The sequence below is a fragment of the Oncorhynchus tshawytscha genome, linkage group LG20 (genome assembly GCF_018296145.1).
Source record: "Oncorhynchus tshawytscha isolate Ot180627B linkage group LG20, Otsh_v2.0, whole genome shotgun sequence".
Classification (NCBI taxonomy): Eukaryota; Metazoa; Chordata; class Actinopteri; order Salmoniformes; family Salmonidae; genus Oncorhynchus; species Oncorhynchus tshawytscha.
In genome coordinates this window covers 36,541,364-36,565,244 of record NC_056448.1, presented here as the reverse complement: position 1 = coordinate 36,565,244, position 23,881 = coordinate 36,541,364, and the positions used below count along the sequence as shown (strand labels likewise).

At 43.9% G+C, this 23,881-nt stretch overlaps 1 protein-coding gene across 1 annotated transcript in view; it reads right to left on the bottom strand.

Moving 5' to 3' along the window:
• Positions 1-23,881, bottom strand: part of rapgef1b (Rap guanine nucleotide exchange factor (GEF) 1b) — an 82,354-nt gene that overhangs the window by 34,442 nt on the left and 24,031 nt on the right. Inside the window, 5 exon segments of the mRNA XM_042302592.1 lie at positions 1,425-1,565; positions 1,665-1,756; positions 2,104-2,260; positions 7,182-7,360; positions 13,843-13,988. Coding sequence (XP_042158526.1) covers positions 1,425-1,565; positions 1,665-1,756; positions 2,104-2,260; positions 7,182-7,360; positions 13,843-13,988 — 715 coding nt within the window.

The following is a 23,881-nucleotide window of genomic DNA, read 5'->3' as shown; positions in this document are numbered from 1 at the left end:
GGACTGTGGTTGAACCTGTGTTTGAAATTCACTGACCTTACAGATAATTGTATGTGTGGGGGTACAGAGATGAGGTAGTCATTCAAAAATCATGTTAGACACTATTATTGCACACAGAGTCCACACAACTTATGTGACTTGTTAAGCAAATGTTTACTCTTGAACGTATTTAGGCGTGCCATAACAAAGTGGCTGAATACTTATTGACTTAAGACATTTCATTTTTTTAAATTTATAATTTGTAAAAATAAAACAAAATCCACTTTGACATTGTGGGAAATTCACAAAATCTCAATTTAATCCATTTAAAATGTTAAATTCAGGCTGTAACAACAAAATGTGGAAAAAGTCAAGGTGTGTGAATACTTTCAAAAGGCAATGTATGTTGTAGATTAATAGAATTCCTCTTTAAGATAAAAGTTTTCTACCAAATTTGTTTGAAAATGATGGATAAAGAGACTACAGCCCTGGTCAAAAGAAGTGCACTACACAGGGAATAGGGTGCTATTTGCGAGATACCATGACACGTTTCAGACTCAATTAGACCGAATTCATAAATAGACCCTGACATCATGTCAATCAAAAATGATTAATGCTGACTTGCATCAACATTCCAGTTTATCTTCACTTCACCTCCTCTCTGGCAGAATTCTAAAATAAAACATTCAGAAGTTCTCATGCAACAGCACAAAAAATGATTTATGCTGACCAGCACAAACATTTCAGTTTTATCTTCACTTCAATTCCTCTTTGGCAGAATTCTAAAAAGAAAAAACTTCCAGAAGTGCCCACGCAACAGCACCACAGAAGAGGTCACTTACACCATGTGGCACTGGACCGCTTCTGCTTTTTTTCTGACTGCAGACACTCGAGACTGCAGGTTCCTTCTCATTACTGTGGCAGGGGAGAACTTCTCTTTCCACTGGGAACTTACAGTAACAAACATGACCGCTTTAAGACAGTCAGAAACAGGAACTTGAAAGTGATAGAATGACAATTTCACTCATTGAAATCAGTGTGCGACAACTCATACAGAGAGTGAAACATTATTTGTTTTTGTTTCACTAAGGTAAAGGGAGTCTGAGCGGGACAGTACTGAAAAAAACACTCTCACGCTACATGGGTGCATCTCAATAGTCTCAAGTAGCTTCATCTCCTCATTTCTTCCAAGTTAAATAAATATCTCACACTAAATATCTGGAAGAAGCCAATTCAATGAATTGCAGATGAGGACAGGGCGATGAGAAGATAAAGCCCTACACAACTGAAAATGTTGAATACACCATATTTAAGACCCAGGGAAAAACTCTGGGCCCTAAAACTAAAAGCCCCTAAAGATTCAGTCTGGTCCAGTGGGCCCCGGTGCATACTATTGGTATGCCACTGTCGATTATATCCAAAGATGGGAGTCCAGTGCTACTCACCTGAGCGCATCCATTTTCAGGCCAGGGAGGGGGGGTTTGGGCGGAGCTACGTCCTCCTCTGCCACGTCCGTCACAGCCTCGGTGAGCGGGGTCTTACTCAGGATCTCCCTCTCTCGTTCTGTCAGTGGCAACTCTGACCTGCTGGGAACAGAACAGGAGAGAGAGTCCGTGTGTGTGACAGAGATAGACTGACAGGAAAAAGTCTGGTGTATGTAGGGTTGTTTGTGTGCGTTCACTCACCTCTCTGGTGTAGTGATAGGTGGTGGTGGGGGTCTGTTGGGTGTGGTGGGGGAGGGTTGCTCCTGTTTCTCTATGGTGAGTTTGACCAGCTCCTGTTAGAACCACACAACTTCAATGTGTACAGTATACTGTTTTCAATCAGATTAAGATGTGTTCATTACATAATTTAGACAAAACTGAGTGGTCAGAGAGCAGACCTGGGTCAAATACATTCAGTTGTAAAGACTTCTGAAGTATTTGCACTTTCAGGACCATTCCATTTGGTGACATTGTACCAGGCAAGCTAACCAAACCACAGCATACGTATTTGAAAGTAGGCCTATTTGACAAATGTATTTTCCCCAGCTCGGCAAGGGAGAAACAGACACTATGACCCTCTCTGAGAGCCGTGGAAAGCTGCAAGCTATCGTTTCACAGACCCACCGACTGTCCCTCTTACCTTGACCCCATCCAGAACGGCTTTGATGACTGTCGTGACCGCGACCACGTTGTCCTTGTCATCAAGGTTGATGCCGTCCAGCATGACGTGGTCGGACCAGCGGATCAGGTTGGCAAGGCTCTGGTACACCCGGTTGTGACACGACGACACAGCCGAACTGTGGAGAAAGGAGAGAAGTGACAGTAAATGACAGGAAGGAAGAGATGGACAGAAAGGGGAGGCTGAGATTGGGGGGGAATGGAAAAGTAAAGATGAAGAAAAAGGGGGAGGGCGTAGAACAGTAGAGTGATGGCAGGGTTACAGGGAAGAGGGAAGAAAGGATGGAAACAGAATGGAAGAGGGGAACAGAGAATGGAAGAGGGGAACAGAGAATGGAAGAGGGGAACAGAGTGGGGGTGTAGGGAAGAGGAGCGAGGGATACACATTCCATGTCGGGTTCTGTAGATTGAGAATACGGACAACTAGCTAGACTAAAGGACCACATCTCTTCTCCCGTACTGTGACAGACATATGCGTTAACTCAATGTCTCCCCCGAGGGGATTTATTGAGGAAGTGTGTGTGTGCGCGTGTGTGTGTGTGACTGGAAAAAGTGTGTTTGTGGTGGTATTAAGTGGAGAATGTGTGTCTGTTCTGGTTTAGGTGTGAGGTGTCTGTTCTGGTCTAGGTGTATGTGGCTGTGCTGAATGGACCATTGAGAAACAGTAGGGCGTGGTGGAGGTTCAGACCAGTCACAACACGCTGCAGCTGATTCACAACTCTGGAATATCCCTCCTGTCTCTACAGGATACAGCTCAGAGAAATAGCATCTATACAACGGTCCTCCCCATGAGTTTACCAGTCAAATTTCAAGGGTTACAGGTTCCAAGCCTTTTCTCTAGATTCTATTTCCATGACTGCTACAGTAGAGCTAAGGCCTGTATGGGCAAAATGGAGCCTAAGACCGGGGCTAAGGCTCATGGCCACAATGAACAAACTAAGTGGGCAAGAGGAGAGAGCCAAGCAAAAGACCATTCAGCAATAACAACTGGAGTCATAATAAAGCATGTCAAAGTAGAAGTGCAGCTGATCTAGGATCAGATTTGATTTTTAGATCACGTTGAATAAGATTACATGGACAGTGGGGACCTGATCCTAGTCTAGTCTAAGACACTTTATGAATACAGGTACTGGACCCAGGTGGTTCCAGAAGCAGAGGGGTAGGACTCGAGTCCCTGAGGCGGGTTGTGATCTGGGACGGTTGTCACCAACCTTTTCCGAGCCGAGATCAGTTTCTGAGTCAAAAAGCAGGATGAGATCTATCGCTCAGAATTTAAAAAACATGACACGAAAAACATAAGCCTATGCAACATTAACCTATTAAAACCAGTTCTGTAGCAATGAGTTGTGTGCAGTAGGCGATAGACCCAATACAATGCTTGAATTTCCCTGCCAATGGCATTGCAATGTTGTTCTTCTCAAATGTTTTTATTATATTTCAAAACTTGAGGTATATGATCGCACTGGTATTATAAAACGGGTGGGTCTAATCCTGAAAGCTGATTGGTTAACACCGCAATCTAGCCGGTGTCTATTTCACAAGTTACCACCCGCTAAATCTATGACGTTGAAATGCATTGTATGACTTGTGGGGCAGAGCTGAGTGAGCATAAATTGAAATAATTTCCTTAATTTTTTTATTTTACTGGACTGATGGTGCCTGAATCTGATGGTCAGTCTCAGTGGGGGGAGACTACGTCTTCCAGTTGGTGGCGAAACTCGATTTAGCACTTCATTATTTGTTACTCCTATGACCAAAGAACGGGAAATATTCCTTGATATTAAAAAAGACACAATAATAATAATAATAATAACAAAACAAGCCTATCGATACACTTTGTTGCACGAGTGGATAAGAAGAAGCGTGTGGCTCATAAAAGTGTTGAATAAAGTGTTGACAGTGCTGAATAAATAGGTAAACATTAACTCAGTCAGAATAACAGGAGCTCTTTCCAGATATGAAATACCAGAGCACACGAGATGAACACTCCAGGAAGCCTGAGGTGATTATGTCTCACTATGATGTCACCAAGTGTAGCTCCTGATGATGTCACAACATCCGTTCTCCTTTTTGAGCAACGTTCCAACAGGACACATCAAAAGCAGCTAGATAGCAGTTGATGATCAAACCACTTCAATGAGGTTGTTACATAACGTCTTGGGGAATGGAGACACCATTTGTTTACATTATTTTGTGGCAAAACAGCAAGAACATTCTGTGAGAATGTAGTACGCAGCCCATCTCACCAAGGGGCAACATGCCTAGGCTATGACTGGGTAACAATATGTAAGGAATGACCAACGGTCTCTCCTAAATGCTCAAAATTGTATATATATATATGACACAACAAAAACAACAAAGTGAATAGAAATTTGGTAACAAAAAAAACTCACCAAAATAAAAACAAAATACGGTATGATCATATACTGGGACAAAGATCCCTCACCAATGCTGAATACTAACCAAAGCCCAGTTCCTTTGATCTATAGTACCCAGTCAAAAGTTTGGACACAACTGCTCATTCAAGGGTTTTTCTTTATTTGTACTATTTTCCACATTGTAGAATAATAGTGAAGACATCAAAATTGTGAAATAACACATATGGAATCATGAAGTAACAGAAAAACAAAAAAAGTGTAAAACAAATCAAAATATACTTTAGATTTTTCAAAGTAGCCACCCTTTGCCTTGATGACAGCTTTGCACACTCTTGGCATTCTCTCAACCAGCTTCACCTGGAATGCTTTTCCAACCGTCTTGAAAGAGTTCCCACATACGCTGAGCACTTGTTGACTGCTTTTCCTTCACTCCGCGGTCCAACTGATCCCAAACCATTTCAATTGGGTTGAGGTCAGGTGATTGTGGAGGCCAGGTCATCTGATGCAGCACACCATCGCTCTCCTTCTTGGTCAAATAGCCCTTACACAGCCTGGAGGTGTGTTTTGGGTCATTGTCCTGTTGAAAAATAAGTGATCATCCCACTATGTGCAAACCAGATGGGATGGCGTATCGCTGCAGAATTCTGTGGTAGCCATGCTGGTTAATTGTGCCTTGAATTCAAAATGAATCAGACAGTGTCACCAGCAAAGCCCCCCATACCATGCTTCATAGTTGGAACCACACGTGGAGATCATCCATTCACCTACTCTGCGTCTCACAAAGACACGGCGGTTGGAACCAAAAAAAATAAATTTACACTCATCAGAACAAAAGGACAAATTTCCACCGGTCTAATGTTCATTACTCGTGTTTCTTGGCCGAAGCTAGTCTCTTCTTCTTATTGGTGTCCTTTAGTAGTGGTTCCTTTGCAGCAATTCGACCATGAAGGCCTGATTCACGCGGTCTCCTCTTTCTGACCTAGAATACGTGGACAACTACAAATACCTAGGTGTCTGGCTAGACTGTAAACGCTCCTTCCAGACTCATATCAAACATCTCCAATCCAAAATCAAATCTAGAATCGGATTTCTATTTCGCAACAAAGCCTCCTTCACTCACACCACCAAACTTACCCTAGTAAAACTGACTATCATACCGATCCTCGACTTAGGCGATGTCATCTACAAAATAGCTTCCAATACTCTACTCAGCAAATTGGATGCAGTCTATCATAGTGCCATCCGTTTTGTTACCAAAGCGCCTTATACCACCCACCACTGCATCCTGTATGCTCTAGTCGGCTAGCCCTCGCTACATATTCGCCGCCAGACCCACTGGCTCCAGGTCATCTAGAAGTCTATGCTAGGTAAAGCTCTGCCTTATCTCAGCTCGCTGGTCATGATAACAACACCCACCCGTAGCACGCGCATCCCCAACGCCAACACCTCTTTTGGCTGCCTTTCCTTCCAGTTCTCCAGTGACTGGAACAAATTGCAAAAATCGCTGGAGACTTTCATTTCCCTCACTAACTTTAAACATCAGCTCTCTGAGCAGCTAACCGATCGCTGCAGATGTACATAGTCCATCTGTAAATTATCCCACCCAATCTACCTACCTCATCCCCATATTGTTTTTATTTACTTTGCTGCTCTTTTGCACACCAGTATCACTACTTACACACCATCATCTGCTCATCTATCACTCCAGTGTTAATCTGCTAAATAGTAAATACTTTGCTACTACTGCCTATTTATTGCCTTACCTCATGCCATTTGCACACACTGTATATAGACTTTCTTTTTTTTCTATTGTGTTATTGACTGTACACTTGTTAATTCCATGTATAACTCTGTTGTTGTTTCTGTCGCACTGCTTTGCTTTATCTTGGCCAGGTCGCAGTTGTAAATGAGAACTTGTTCTCAACTAGCCTACCTGGTTAAGCAAAGATTAAATATATATATTTTTTTTTAAACAGTTGATGTTGAGATGGGTCTGTTACTTGAACTCTGTGAAGCATTTATTTGGGCTGCAATCTGAGGTGCAGTTAACTCTAATGAACTTATCCTCTGCAGCAGAGGTAACTCTGGGTCTTCCTTTCCAGTGGCAGTCCTCATGAGAGCCATTTTCATCATAGCTCTTGATGGTTTTTGCGACTGCACTTGAAGAAATGTTCAAAGTTCTTGAAATTTTCCGGATTGACTGACCATCGTTTCTCTTTGCTTATTTGAGCGGTTCTTGTTCTTTTACCAAATATGGCTATCTTCTGTATACCACCCCTACCTTAACACAACTGATTGGCTCAAACTCAAATAAACTTTTAACAAGGCTCACCTGTTAATTGAAATGCATTCCAGGTGACACCCTCATGAAGCTGGTTGAGAGAATGCCAAGAGTGTGCAAAGCTGTCATCAAGGCAAAGGGTGGTTACTTTGAAGAATCTAAAATCTAAAGTATATTTTGACTTGTTTAACACTTTTTTTTGGTTACTACATGATTCCATGTGTTATTTCATAGTTTTGATGTCTTCACTATTATTGTACAACAATAATACAAAATAAAGAAAAACCCTTGAATGAGTAGGTGTGTCCAAACTTTTTGAGTGGTATTGCACATACCATCTTAAACACTAGCCTTTCTCCTGTCCCGTCTCAGCCCACGTACTTGTGTGTTATCCGGGCCTCCACCTGCACCAGAGGTAGAATAGCCTCCAGCACCTTGCTGGCCGAGCCAGGCAGCATCTCCAGCACCTTCTTCTCCACCACCATCTTGTCCACGATGGTCTTGAAGTAGCGCAGTGCGCTCACCACCTCCTTCTCCTGCTCCTCCAGCCGACTCACCTTCTACAGAAAAGAAAGAAATAGAATAGAATTATATTTTCAGCTTGGGTTGTGTTCAGTAGGCACCAAAAGGATGAAAACAGAGTGAAACAGGGAGGTACTATTTGAACTTGTCCAATGAGAAACGCTTAGTCGTTTTCTGTTGCAAAATGGCCCTAATGAACACAATGAAACATGGTAAGCTCGGAGGAAATCAGCTGTCTATTTGACATAATAATTACCAGCCTGTTCAACCTCTCTTTCATATCGTCTGAGATCCCCAAGGATTGGAAAGCTGCCGCAGTCATCCCCCTCTTCAAAGGGGGAGACACCCTGGACCCAAACTGTTACAGACCTATATCCATCCTGCCCTGCCTATCTAAGGTCTTCGAAAGCCAAGTCAACAAACAGGTCACTGACCATCTCGAATCCCACCGTACCTTCTCCGCTGTGCAATCTGGTTTCCGAGCCGGTCACGGGTGCACCTCAGCCACGCTCAAGGTACTAAACGATATCATAACCGCCATCGATAAAAGACAGTACTGTGCAGCCGTCTTCATCGACCTTGCCAAGGCTTTCGACTCTGTCAATCACCATATTCTTATCGGCAGACTCAGTAGCCTCGGTTTTTCGGATGACTGCCTTGCCTGGTTCACCAATTACTTTGCAGACCGAGTTCAGTGTGTCAAATCGGAGGGCATGCTGTCCGGTCCTCTGGCAGTCTCTATGGGGGTGCCACAGGGTTCAATCCTCGGGCCGACTCTTTTCTCTGTATATATCAATGATGTTGCTCTTGCGGGCGATTCCCTGATCCACCTCTACGCAGACGACACCATTCTATATACTTCCGGCCCGTCCTTGGACACTGTGCTATCTAACCTCCAAACGAGCTTCAATGCCATACAACACTCCGTCCGTGGCCTCCAACTGCTCTTAAACGCTTGTAAAAGCAAATGCATGCTTTTAAACCGTTCGCTGCCTGCACCCGCACGCCTGACCAGCATCACCACCCTGGATGGTTCCGACCTTGAATATGTGGACATCTATAAGTACCTAGGTGTCTGGCTAGACTGTAAACTCTCCTTCCAGACTCATATCAAATATCTCCAATCGAAAATCAAATCAAGAGTCGGCTTTCTATTCCGCAACAAAGCCTCCTTCACTCACGCCGCCGAACTCACCCTAGTAAAACTGACTATCCTACCGATCCTCGACTTCGGCGATGTCATCTACAAAATTGCTTCCAACACTCTACTCAGCAAACTGGATGCAGTTTATCACAGTGCCATCCGTTTTGTCACTAAAGCCCCTTATACCACCCACCACTGTGACTTGTATGCTCTAGTCGGCTGGCCCTCGCTACATATTCGTCGCCAGACCCACTGGCTCCAGGTCATCTACAAGTCCATGCTAGGTAAAGCTCCGCCTTATCTCAGTTCACTGGTCACGATGGCAACACCCATCCGTAGCACGCGCTCCAGCAGGTGTATCTCACTGATCATCCCTAAAGCCAACACCTCATTTGGCCTCCTTTCGTTCCAGTTCTCTGCTGCCTGTGACTGGAACGAATTGCAAAAATCGCTGAAGTTGGAGACTTTTTATCTCCCTCACCAACTTCAAACATCTGCTATCTGAGCAGCTAATCGGTAAATAGCCCACCCATTTTTACCTACCTCATCCCCATACTGTTTTTATTTATTTACTTTTCTGCTCTTTTGCACACCAATATCTCTACCTGTACATGACCATCTGATCATTTATCACTCCAGTGTTAATCTGCAAAATTGTAATTATTCGCCTACCTCCTCATGCCTTTTGCACACAATGTATATAGACTCCCCCTTTTTTTTCCTACTGTGTTATTGACTTGTTAATTGTTTACTCCATGTGTAACTCTGTGTTGTCTGTTCACACTGCTATGCTTTATCTTGGCCAGGTCGCAGTTGCAAATGAGAACTTGTTCTCAAGTAGCCTACCTGGTTAAATAAAGGTGAAATAAATAAAAATTAAATAAAAAATGGATGGAGAAAATACCATTTCCAAAGAGAGCTTCATCCAGGGTTTAAAATTAAAGCACACCCTTTGACGAAAACAACATTGTAATTTAGCATGGTCCAAAAATATTTAGATATAATTATAATCCACATAATAATTCACATTTCACGTTGCTGTTGGATTTTCCTGTCTCAAATTAAGATCCGAGTGTACAAAACATTAGGAACATCAGGTGAATCCAGGTGAAAGCTGTTATCCCTTATTGATGTCACTTGTTAAATCCACTTCAAAATCAGTGTAGATGAATGGGAGGAGACATGGGTTGTGTATTTTTAAGCCTTGAGACAATTGAGACATGGATTGTGTATGTGTGCCATTCAGAGGGTGAACAGACAAGACCAAATATTTAAGTGCCTTTGAACAGGGTATGGTAGTAGGTGCCAGGCACACTGGTTTGAGTGTGTCAAGAACTGCAACACTCCTGGGTTTTCACGCTCAACAGTTTCCCGTGTGTATCAAGAATGGTCCATCACCCAAAGGACATCCAGCCAACTTCCCACAACTGTGGGAAGCATTGGAGTCAACATGGGCCAGCATCCCTGTGGAATGTTTGTCACGGCATGTAGAGTCCATGCCGCGACAAATTGGGGCTATTCTGAGTGCAAAAGGGGGTGCAACTAAATATTAGTAAGGTGTTCCTAATGCTTTGTACACTCAGTGTATGTACAAAACTGTCAGGGAATTGAAGTCATTTTACTAAAGCCTTGGGAGTGAGAGGAGTTTATTCAGGAAACTGGCCAGCTTCAGTTCCATTCATGTGTGTATCTGTGTCCCTCAAATGGCTCCCTATCCCCTATGTAGTGCACTACTTTAGACCAGGGCTTTATGGGTAATAGTGCACTATGTAGGGGATAGGGTGCCATTTGGGGGGAGGGACACCTACTGGTGGTAGCACCTGTTACCCATCCAAAGGCAGCACTCACAACAACTCGGAAACCACAGGAAACTCACACAATAGGGCAGAGCAATACAATACAAAGCAAGGTACTGGACGGAAAACCACACACGTAGGTAAACAAGTGCACAGGATAGGTGGGAGAGCTGGGTTTCCCACAGCAAGCACACACACAAAGATGATTCTAGAGGTCGACCGATTATGATTTTTCAACGCCGATACCGATAATTGGAGGACCAAAAAAAGCCGATACCGATTAAATCGGACGATTTTTAAAATGTATTTGTTATAATGACAATTACAACAATACTGAACAAACACTTATTTTAACTTAATATAATACATCAATAAAAATCTATTTAGCCTCAAATAAATAATGAAACATGTTCAATTTGGTTTATATAATGAAAAAACAAAGTGTTGGAGAAGAAAGTAAAAGTGCAATATGTGCTATGTAAGAAAGCTAACGTTTAAGTTCCTTGCTCAGAACATGAGAAAATATGAAAGCTGGTGGTTCCTTTAAACATGAGTCTTCAATGTTCCCAGGTAAGAAGTTTTAGGTTGTAGTTATTATTGGAATTAAAGGACTATTTCTCTCTATACGATTTGTATTTCATATACCTTTGACTATTGGATGTTCTTATAGGCACTTTATTATTGCCAGTGTAACAGTATAGCTTCCGTCCCTCTCCTCGCTCCTACCTGGGCTCGAACCAGGAACACATCGACAACAGCCAACCTCGAAGCAGCGTTAACCATGCATAGCAAGGGGAACAACTCCTCCAAGTCTCAGAGCGAGTGATGTTTGAAACGCTATTAGCGCGCACCCCGCTAACTAGCTAGCCATTTCATATTGGTTACACCAGCCTAATCTCAGGAGTTGATAGGCTTGAAGTCATAAACAGCGCAATGCTTGAAGCACAGTGAAGAGCTGCTGGCAAAATGCATGAAAGTGCTGTTTGAATGAATGCTTACCATCGCTCCAGTCAGACTGCTCTATCAAATCATAGACTTAATTATAACACACAGAAATATGAGTCTTAGGTCATTAATATGGTAGAATCCGGAAACTATCATCTCGAAAACAAAACGTTTATTCTATCAGTGAAATACGGAACCGTTCCGTATTTTATCTAACGAGTGGCATCCCTGAGACTAAATATTCCTGCTTCATTGCACAACCTTCAATGTTATGTCATAATTACATAAAATTCTGGCAAATTAGTTCGCAACGAGCCAGGCGGCCCAAACTGTTGCATATACCCTGACTCTGCGTGCAATGAACGCAAGAGAAGTGACACAATTTCACCCGGTTAATATTGCCTGCTAACTTGGATTTCATTTAGCTAAATATGCAGGTTTAAATATACATTGCTCAAAAAAATAAAGGGAACACTAAAAGAACACATCCTAGATCTGAATGAATGAAATATTCTGATTAAATACTTTGTTCTTTACATAGTTGAATGTGCTGACAACATCACACAAAGATTATCAATGGAAATCAAATTTATCAACCCATGGAGGTCTGGATTTGGAATCACACTCAAAATTAAAGTGGAAAACCACACTGCAGGCTGATCCAACTTTGATGTAATGTCCTTAAAACAATACAAAATGAGGCTCAGTAGTGTGTGTGGCCTCCACGTGCCTGTATGACCTCCCTACAACGCCTGGGCATGCTCCTGATGAGGTGGCGGTTGGTCTCCTGAGGGATCTCCTCCCCGACCTGGACTAAAGCATCCGCCAACTCCTGGACAGTCTGTGGTGCAAAGTGGCGTTGGTGGATGGAGCGAGACATGATGTCCCAGATGTGCTCAATTGGATTCAGGTCTGGGGAATGGGTGGGCCAGTCCATAGCATCAATGCCTTCCTCTTGCAGGAACTGCTGACACACTCCAGCCACAAGGTCTAGCATTGTCTTGCATTCAGAGGAACCCAGGGCCAACCGCACCAGCATATGGTCTCACAAGGGGTCTGAGCATCTCATCTCGGTACCTAATGGCAGTCAGGCTACCTCTGGCGAGCACATGGAGGGCTGTGCGGCCCCTCAAAGAAATGCCACCCCACACCATGACTGACCCACCGCCAAACCGGTCATGCTGGAGGATGTTGCAGGCAGCAGAATGTTCTTCACTGCGTCTCCAGACTCTGTCAAGTCTGTCATGTGCTCAGTGTGAACCTGCTTTCATCTGTGAAGAGCACAGGGCGCCAGTGGCGAATTTACCAATCTTGGTGTTCTCTGGCAAATGCCAAACGTCCTGCACTGTGTTGGGCTGTAAGCACAACCCCCACCTGTGGACGTCGGGCCCTCATACCACCCTCATGGAGTCTGTTTCTGACCGTTTGAGCAGACACATGAACATTTGTGGCCTGCTGGAGGTCATTTTGCAGGGCACTGGCAGTGCTCCTCCTGCTCCTCCTTGCACAAAGGCGGAGGTAGCGGTCCTGCTGCTGGGTTGTTGCCCTCCTACGGCCTCTTCCACGTCTCCTGATGTACTGGCCTGTCTCCTGGTAGCGCCTCCATGCTCTGGACACTACGCTGACAGACACAGCAAACCTTCTTGCCACAGCTCACATTGATGTGCCATCCTGGATGAGCTGCACTACCTGAGCCACTTGTGTGGGTTGTAGACTCCGTCTCATGCTACCGCTAGAGTGAAAGCACCGCCAGCATTCAAAAGTGACCAAAACATCAGCCAGGAAGCATAGGAACTGAGAAGTGGTCTGTGGTCCCCACCTACAGAACCACTCCTTTATTGGGGGTGTCTTGCTAATTGCCTATAATTTCCACCTGTTATCTATTCCATTTGCACAACAGCATGTGAAATTTATTGTCAATCAGTGTTGCTTGCTAAGTGGACAGTTTGATTTCACAGAAGTGTGATTGACATGGAGTTACATTGTGTTGTTTAAGTGTTCCCTTTATTTTTTTGAGCAGTGTATATACTTCTGTGTATTGATGTTAAGAAAGGCATTGACGTTTATGGTTAGGTACATGTTGGAGCAACGACAGTCCTTTTTCACGAATGCGCACCGCATCGATTATAACACAGGACACGCTAGATAAACTAGTAATATCATCAACCATGTGTTGATGATATTAGTGATTAGTGATTATGATTGATTGTTTTTTATAAGATAAGTTTAATGCTAGCTAGCAACTTACCTTGGCGTCTTACTGCATTCGCGTAACAGGCGGGCTCCTCGTGAGGCAGGTGGTTAGAGCGTTGGACCCTGTTAACTGTAAGGTTGCAAGACTGAATCCCCGAGCTGACAAGGTAAAAATATGTCGTTCTGCCCCTGAACAAGGCAGTTAACTCACTGTACCTAGGCCGTCTTTGAAAATAAGAATATTCTCTAAACTGACTTGCCTAGTTAAATAAAGGTGTTAAAAAAAACTAATCTGCCAAATCGGCGTCCAAAAATACCAATTTCCGATTGTTATGAAAGCTTGAAATTGGCCCTAATTAATCGGCCATTTCGATTAATCGGTCGACCTCTAGACGATTCTACACACACACACACACACACACACACGCACACACACACACACCTTGTTGACGGGTTTCTCTTGGCTCTTGACCACTGGTTCGACCTGCAACTGCTTGCCCTTCTTCGATGGTGTCCTCTTGATCTTGGGAGAGTGGAACTTGTCCATCAGCTTCATGGTGAAGGAGGAGAGGTGGGAGCGCTGAGAGTCTGAGGAGGAGAGGAAGAGAGAGATGAGACGTCAGTCAGAGGAGAAAGAATGGCAGAGAGGGGAAATAGAAGTAGCCTGGTAGATATGTAGGACTTTGGCACCACAGTGAATGTCAGAGAAGTAGGCTAAAGCAAAAACCACGGAAAAACCCAGCACAAAATGAAAGGAAACATTTTGAAACAGACAAAAATGGGGAGAAATTTCTAATGCTTTACCCTAATGAACACAGCCCAGGCTAAAATAGAGAAACCATAAGAGTCTGAGGGAGATCAATAAGAGACAGTGCCAATCAAATGATCACAACCCTGACAAAATGGCATTGCAGTAGCAGTGTTTCTGTCAGTGCAGAAGGTCCTAGCGGTTGTACTAGCATTGGCCCAGCAGGCAGTGTAGGCCTATCTGTCTGTGTTCAGCTGAGGGTGCAACAGAGATGCTATCAGGTCTTATCTCATTCTCATTTCCACTGTCTGTCCACAGACTTCCCTCGGCTGATAACATTGCTGCTGGTCGCTCCCATCTCTGAGAGGCCAGGCAGATCGGGAGTACACACACACACACACACACACACACACACACACACACACACACGCACAAACGCAGACACACACGCATACAGGAGCTGACAGATAGACACACACGAAAACATGCACACACACTCCAATCGCCACTGTCCATTGAGAATAGGCTGGTTAGTGGGAGAAGAGATGGAGAGATGAAAATCACTTTATGTTGCATAATTGCCAGCAGCTTCATAATAGCAGAGTCATTCAGCGGAGTTTCCCCAAGCCGCTGCCTGAGTGTTGAAGATATTTGGGAGAGAAGAGTGCTTCCCGTTACTCTCCTCCCTGGAGAACCTCCCCCCTCCGTCTAACTCCATCTCTGCGCTGTACACACACAGACAGACAGAGGTAGGAGATAAATACTAAATAGCCCTGTTATAAAAGAGAGAACGAGAGAATGAATGAGAGAAGAGAGACAGGAGAGAGAGAAAGAGGCTAGACAGAGCTGCTCTTTTAGCTGATGTAATCCCCTGTACAATGTAGTGACCATATTAATAGATCCAGACTTGACTTCTATGGTAGTGACAGACATCTGGTTGTGGACCATCATCACTGCAGAACCACTAGGGGAAAACAACATAGGCCATTCAGTGTGTTGTCTCTTTTTCCTCCAGTCGACAACAAAAAACACAAGCATTCCAGGGTTGAATGGCAGGAAATCGGTTATCGAGATTTACCGCCCAAAACCACTCCCTTGTCCCGGGACAAATAACTGCAAGAAGCCGATAAATTATAAAAAATGATTTGTATGAACAGCATGACGTGAAATGGAACTGTTAAATTATACGCAATGTCTAAATGTGGCTTCTCTACGGCCTTCTCTCTACATGATCAATCATCAACGCTCAGGCTGGGGACAGACAGCCCATTTCAGTATGGAGCGCAGTTCACAATGCATGTAGACCTATCATCTCATCATGGCAACTTGTTTTCTTGTGACAGGTTGGCTCTACATTTGCTACAGCACAGCCTATTCTACAGTAGAACCACTCCAGAGTACAGGCCTCAGTGTAACGCTCATTCCTTCGACAATAAACGTGAATCTGACCATCACCCCTGTTGAGACTAAACCGTGACTCGTCGGTGAAGAGCACTTTTTGCCAGTCCTGTCTGGCGACGGTGGGTTTGTGCCCATAGGCGACGTTGTTGCCGGTGATGTCTGGTGAGGACCTGCCTTACAACAGGCCTACAAGCCTTCAGTCCAGCCTCTCTCAGCCTATTGCGGACAGTCTGAGCACTGATGGAGGGATTGTGCGTTCCTGGTGTAACTCGGGCAGTTGTTGTTGCCGCCATCCTGTACCTGTCCCACAGGTGTGATGTTCGGATGTACCGATCCTGTGCAGGTGTTGTTATACGTGGTCTGCCACTGTGAGGATGATCAGCTGTCCGCTCTGTCTTAGGCGTCTCACAGTACGGACATTGCAATTTATTGCCCTGGCCACATCTGCAGTCCTCATGCCTCCTTGCAGCATGCCTAAGGCACATTCACGCAGATGAGCAGGGACCCTGGGCATCTTTCTTTTGGTGTTTTTCAGAGTCTGTAGAAAGGCCTCTTTAGTGTCCTAAGTTTTCATAACTGTGACCTTAATTGCCTACCGTCTGTAAGGGGGCGGTATTTTCACGTCCGGATGAAAAGTGTGCCCAAAGTAAACTGCCTGCTACTCAGGTCTAGAAGCTAGAATATGCATATTATTAGTAGATTTGGATAGAAAACACTAAAACTATTTTAATGATATCTGTGAGTATAACAGAACTTATTTGGCAGGCAAAACCCAGAGGACAAACCATCCAGGAAAAGTTTTTTTTGAGGTGAAAATGTTTTCAATGTGGATCTAGATTTGTAAGGCACTTGCTTGCAGTTCCTATCGCTTCCACTGGATTTCAACATTCTTTAGAAATTGGTTGATGTTTTTCCTTTGAGAAATGAAGAAGTAGGGCTGTTCAGAATGAGGGTTGAGTCTAGTGTACTGTTGTGGTTGGGGAGCGCGACCTGAAAGCTCGCTCCACTTTGTTTTTATCCGCTATTGAACGCAGTTTATCCCGTTTTAAATTATATTGATTATTTACGTTAAAAAAATATCAAAAGTTGTATTAGGAAAGTTGTTTGAAATGTTTGGACAAAGATTACAGGTAACTTATTAGATATTTTGTAGTCATGTTGCGCGAGTTGGAACAAGTGTTTTTCTGGATCAAACGCGCGCAAATAAATTGGAAAATAGAAATAACGACGGAATAAATCGAACAAAAGGACCATTTTTTATGTTTATGGGACATATTGGTGTGCCAACAGAAGAAGCTCTTCAAAGGTAAGGCATGAATTATATAATTATTATCATTATATTATATCAAGCAACGAGGCCTGAGTTTGAAGGTAGGCCTTGAAATACATCCACAGGTACACCTCCAATTGACTCAAATTATTATCAGAAGCTTCTAAAACCACAACATAATTTTCTGGAATTTCCAAGCTGTTTAAAGGCACAGTCAACTTAGTGTACGTAAACTTCTGACCCACTGGAATTGTGATACAGTGAATTATAAGTGAAATAATCTGTCTGTAAACAAATGTTTGAAAAATTATGATGCAAATTTGTCATGCACAAAGTAGATGTTAACAAAGTATAGTTTTGGCAAGTCAGTTAGGACAAGAAATTTGTGGAGTGGTTGAAAATGAGTTTTAATGACTCCAACCTAAGTGTATGTAAACTTCAGACTTCAACTGTAGTTTAACCTCACGGGGTGAGATCTTGTGTGGAGCCCCAGATCGAGGGAGATTATCAGTGGTCTTGTATGTCTTCCATTTCCTAATAATTGCTCCCACAGTTGATTGCTTCAAACCAAGCTGCTTACCTATTGCAGATTCAGTCTTCCCAGCCTGGTGCAGGTCTACAATTTTGTTTCTGGTGTCCTTTGACAGCTCTTTGGTCTTGGCCATAGTGGAGTTTGGAGTGTGACTGTTTGAGGTTGTGGACAGGTGTCCTTTATACTGATAACAAGTTCAAATAGGTGCCATTAATACAGGTAACGAGTGGAGGACAGAGGAGCCTCTTAAAGAAGAGGTCTGTGAGAGCCAGAAATCTTGCTTGTTTGTAGGTGACCAAATACGTATTTTCCACCATAATTTGCAAATAAATTCATTAAAAATCCTACAATGTGATTTTCTAGATTTTTTTTTCTCATTTTGTCTGTCATAGTTGAAGTGTACCTATGATGAAAATTACAGGCCTCTCATCTTTTTAAGTGGGAGAACTTGCACAATTGGTGGCTGACTAAATACTTTTTTGCCCCACTGTATATAATAAAATTGGCCCCTTATCTGTGGAATAAAGACCGATGCAAATATTTCTGTGAAAGGCTAACATCGGCCGATAATATCAGTCAACCGATTTATCAGTCGGGCTCGAATGTTCAATGGAAGTGTATGTGTGGAATTGGAGGTTGCTAGGCTAAATGACAGCAGTAAGTCACAGAGGTCTCAGTGCCAGCTGTTAAGTAATGGGAAGCAGCCCTCACACACACAGAGAGACCAAGAGAGCGAGAGAGAGCGGGAGAGAGCGAGAGCAATATACTGAAAGAAGGGAAGGAGAGCAAGTGAAAAAACAGAGAGAAAGAGCAACACAGAGAAGAGAGATGGAGAGAGGACATCAGCTAAAAAGCAGTAGAGAGGATTGGGTGGTGATTAAATGAGAGTGAATCATCTGATTAAAGTGTGACTCCCTTCATTTCCTCAAAGCACATATTAGCAGAAATGATGCATGGTGAATGACTAAGAGAGTTACTGATCACTTCCTGGTGAGTGTTCTCTTCTTCGGGGAGCTACAGACTCTCTCTCTCTGTGTGTGTGTCACTGTATAAAAACACAAGTGATTTAGAAACGTGCATAATTAAAAGCCCACGATAAGTAGCATTAATAACAGCTTCACTAAGTGACTGACATAACGAGACTCTTATTTCTGACTATTGAGATGATAAATCAGCTGTTGCAGTCGTACTCCCGCATCTGAAATGTTGCAGGCCGAGGGAGGGAAGTCTGTCAGCTGAAAATTAACCCAGCTAGATGTAGTGTGGTTACGAGAGCAGCATCTGCTATCACTAGAACTTCATAAACATACTACTCTTCTTAGAAATGGATAGAACTGGAATGCTACCATCACGGGTGTACCACATAATTCATAGACCTGACATGTAGTATAGATTCATGGCTAAATTAATTCATATTCATGGCTAAATTAATTATAATTCAGGATACTAGGGTTGTCACGATAACAGTATTGCGATACTCCGAGGTATCATGGCAAAGAAACAAAACATGACGCGTACTGAATTTCCTGAGGAAAACAGTCCTAAAGCTGGTAACAAGCAGCCTGATGTTGTCACCCAGAATCCCATGTTTCTTTTCCAAGCTAAAGCACACTATATGTCACATACAGTGGGTTTTTAAAGGACCAAGGAGTTTAGTCTGCTTTGTGTTTTCCTTTTTGCCAAGGAAAATCAGGTATAATAGTATCGCGATACGGGTATCATGATACCCTACAGGATATATGAAGTATATTACTGAAATAGTGCCGTGTGACCTGGCGGAACAGAGGCTGCCAGTTGCAGTTAGACTCAAGCTGTTCTAGTCACAGATGAAGACCTCACTGAGTAACAGATGTGAAGTTTAAAATAAGAAACCTACAGAGAAATGGAATGCAAGACTTCTCAAGGCACGTGTGAGACCCCCCAAAAAGTTGAATGCTGAGTGAATGATTTCATGCATCACCATTGTTTTGATGTCTATACATGTGTTGCCTCATATTGGGGTAGGCTTGGCAGGGATCATGGAGGACTGGGTCTTGTCCAGTGATTGGTGGGGTTTTTCCTGTAGGGCTTCCGTTTCGAGCCACGCTCCAGAACAATGAGCCACAGGAAGGAGCACTGGGGCAGACAGGAAGTCAGATTGTGTTAAGGGGTGTGGCGTCAGTACACACCACTTTGGGACTCCAGGGACCAAGCACTCTCCATCCACTCCCATATAGTAGAGAAGGATACATTTTCAATTATTCCGGAGCTAGCCAGCTGAAGAGTTCCATCAGCCACTCCTGGGCTATAATCACCTATCCGGACCCGTTTTACTGCCGACGCAGAGCCCCACTGGGCCTTCACGACTGGACTACCGACGTTATCTGCCCGAGGGAGTTATCCAACTGGCCCCTATGTTGCGACGTTACCTGAACGCCCATCTGCGGCCCGCTAATCGTCAGCTATCTGAATAGGTCCATCGGACAGTTTTCTTAGGTCACTATAACTACATGTATATCTATTTTGCCAATTGGGTTGGTCCCCTCTACCACACGGAACCCCACTAATCTACCGACGGAAACGCACGAGGTGGTTAAAAACAGACCTCCATCCTCTGTCAGCTTGCTACCGATGGCCCGGCTAGCTGTCTGAATCGCTGTGACCCCAACCAATTTCACTACTCACTGGACCCTTATTATCACTCAGCTAGGCATGCCTCTCCTTAATGTCAATATGCCTTGTCCATTGCTGTTCTGGTTAGTGTTTATTTCACTGTAGAGCCTCTAGCCCTGCTCATTATACCTTATCCAACCTTTCAGTTCGACCACCCACACATGCGATGACATTACCTGGTTTCAATTATGTTTCTAGAGACAATATCTCTCTCATCATCACTCAATGCCTAGGTTTACCTCCACCGTATTCACATCCTACCATTCCTTTGTCTGTATATTATACCTTGAAGCTATTTTATCGCCCCCCAGAAACCTCCTTTTACTGTCCGTTCTGGACGTCCTAGAAAACCAATTCTCATAGCTTTTAGCCGTATCCTCATCCTACTCCTCCTCTGTTCCTCTGGTGATGTAGAGGTGAATCCAGGCCCTGCCATGCCTAGCTCCACTCCTATTCCCCAGGCGCTCTCCAATGATGACTTCTGTAACCGTAATAGCCTTGGTTTCATGCATGTTAACATTAGAAGCCTCCTTCCTAAATTTGTTTAATTAAGCTTTAGCACACTCTGCCAACCCGGATGTCCTAGCCGTGTCTGAATCCTGGCTCAGGAAGACCACCAAAAACGCTGAAATTTCCATCCCTAACTACAACATTTTCAGACAAGATAGAACAGCCAAATGGGGCGGTGTTACAATCTACTGCAGAAATAGCCTGCAGAGTTCTGTCCTACTATCCAGGTCTGTAGCCAAACAATTTGAATTTCTACTTTTAAAAACCCACCTCTCTAAAAACAAGTATTTCACCGTTGCCGTCTGTTATAGACCACCCTCTGCCCCTGGCTGTGCTCTGGACACCATATGTGAACTGATTGCCCCCCATCTATCTTCAGAGCTCGTGCTGCTAGGTGACCTAAACTGGAACACCTCAGCAATCCTACAATCTAAGCTTGATACCTTCAATCTCACACAAATTATCAATGAACCTACCAGGTACCACTCCAAAGCCATAAACACGGGCACCCTCATAGATATCATCCTAACCAACTTGTCCTCTAAATACACCTCTGCTGTTTCAACCAAGATCTCAGCGATCACTGCCTCATTGCCTGCATCCGTAATGGGTCAGCGGTCAAGCGACCTACACTCAGCACTGTCAAACTCCCTGAAACACTTCAGCAAGCAGGCCTTTCTAATCGACCTGGCCCGGGTATCCTGGAAGGATATTGACCTCATCCCGTCAGTGGAGGATGCCTCGGTTATTTAAAAAAAAAGCCTTCCTCACCATCTTAAATAAGCATGCCCCATTCAAGAAATTTAGAACCAGGAACAGATATCGCCCTTGGTTCTCTCCAGACCTGACTGCCCTTAACCAACACAAAAACATCCTATGGCGTTCTGCATTAGCATCGAACAGCCCCCGTGATATGCAACTTTTCAGGGAAGTTAGAAACCAATATACACAGGCAGTTAGAAAAGCCATGGCTAGCTAGCTTTTTCAAGCAGAAATTTGCTTCCGGCAACACAAACTCAAAAAAGTTCTGGGACCACTGTAAAGTCCATGGAGAATAAGAACACCTCCCAGTTGCGCACTACACTGAGGATAGGACATTCACCACTGATACATCCACTATAATTGAGAATTTCAAAAAGCATTTTTCTACAACTGGCCATGCTTTCCACCTGGCTACCCCTACCCCAGTCAACAGCACTGTACCCCCCACAGCAACTCACCCAAGCCTTCCCCATTTGTCCTTCTCTCAAATCCGGTCACCTGATGTTCTGAAAGAGCTGAAAAATCTGGACCCCTACAAATCAGCCGGGAGAGACAATTTTAGAAAGAAAGGGTCCAGATTATCTGCCGAAAATGTTGCAACCCCTATTACTAGCCTGTTCAACCTCTCTTTTGTGTCGTCTGAGATTCCCAAAGATTGGAAAGCCGCTGCGGTCATCCCCCTCTTCAAAGGGGGGACACTCTTGACCCAAACTGCTACAGACCTATATCTATCCTACCCTGCCTTTTTAAGGTCTTCGAAAGCCAAGTCAACAAAAAGATAACCGAACATTTCGAATCCCACCGCAACTTTTCCGCTATGCAATCTGGTTTCAGAGCTGGTCATGGGTGCACCTCAGCCACGCTTAAGGCCCTAAACGATATCTTAACCGCCATCGATAAACAATACTGTGCAGCCGTATTCATTGACCTGGCCAAGGCTTTCGACTGTCAATCACCACATCCTCATCGGCAGACTTGATAACCTTGGTTTCTCAAATGATTGCATCGCCTGGTTCACCAACTACTTCTCTGATAGAGTTCAGTGTGTCAAATCAGAGGGCCTGTTGTCCAGACCTCTAGCAGTCTCTATGGGGGTGCCACGGGGTTCAATTCTTGGGCCGACTCTTCTCTGTATACATCAATGATTTCGCTCTTGCTGCTGGTGAGTCTCTGATCCACCTCTACACAGACGACACCATTCTGTATACTTCTGGCCCTTCTTTGGACGTGTTAACAACAATACCATACAACTCTCCTTCCGTGGCCTCCAACTGGTCTTAAATACAAGTAAAACTAAATGCATGCTCTTCAACCGATCGCTGCCTGCACCTGCCCAGCATCACTACTCTGGATGGTTCTGACTTAGAATATATGGACAACTACAAATACCTAGGTGTCTGGTTAAACTGTGAACTCTCCTTCGAGACTCACATCAAACATCTCCAATCCAAACCAAAGTTAAATCTAGAATTGGCTTCCTATTTCGCAACAAAGTATCCTTCACTCATGCTGCCAAACATACCCTCGTAAAACTGACCATCCTACCGATCCTCGACTTAGCCTCCAATACCCTACTCATTAAAATGGATGCAGTCTATCACAGTGCCATCCGTTTTGTCACCAAAGCCCTATATACTACCCACCACTGCGACCTGTACACTCTCGTTGGCTGGCCCTCGCTTCATACTCGTCGCCAAACCCACTGGCTCCAGGTCATCTACAAGACCCTGCTAGGTAAAGTCCCCCCTTATCTCAGCTCGCTGGTCACCATAGCAGCACCCAACTGTAGCACGCGCTCCAGCAGGTATCTCTCTCTGGTCACCCCCAAAACCAATTCTTCCCTTGGCCACCACTCCTTCCAGTTCTCTGCTGCCAATGACTGGAACGAACTACAAAAATCTCTGAAACTGGAAACACTTATCTTCCTCACTAGCTTTAAGCACCAGCTGTCAGAGCAGCTCACAGATTACTGCACCTGTACATAGCCCATCTATAATTCAGCCCAAACAACTAACTCTTCCCCTACTGTATTTATTTATTTAGCTCCTTTGCACCCCATTATTTCTATTTCTACTTCGCACATTCTTCCACTGCAAATCTACCATTCCAGTGTTTTACTTGCTATATTGTATTTACTTCGCCACCATGGCCTTTTTTGCCTTTACCTCCCTTATCTCACCTCATTTGCTCACATCGTATATAGACTTATTTTTCTACTGTATTATTGACTGTATGTTTGTTTTACTCCATGTGTAACTCTGTGTTGTTGTATGTGTCAAACTGCTTTGCTTTATCTTGGCCAGGTCGCAATTGTAAATGAGAACTTGTTCTCAACTTGCCTACCTGGTTAAATAAAGGTGAAATAAAATAAATAAATAAAAAGGAGACTAGTGTGACTATGCCACGTCAACTAAATGACTTGTAGGCATGTGAATGGGAAGTCTTCCTCCAGTGTGTCTACCCATTCCTCGATCCCTCCCCTTAGTATGGACTGTGCTCCTTTAATGTTTTTCACTGACTTGCCTGGTTACATAAATGTTTTATTGAAATAAATAAAATACAACACCCTGACTGTGTAAGTGAACTCTAATTCCCTACAGAATTAC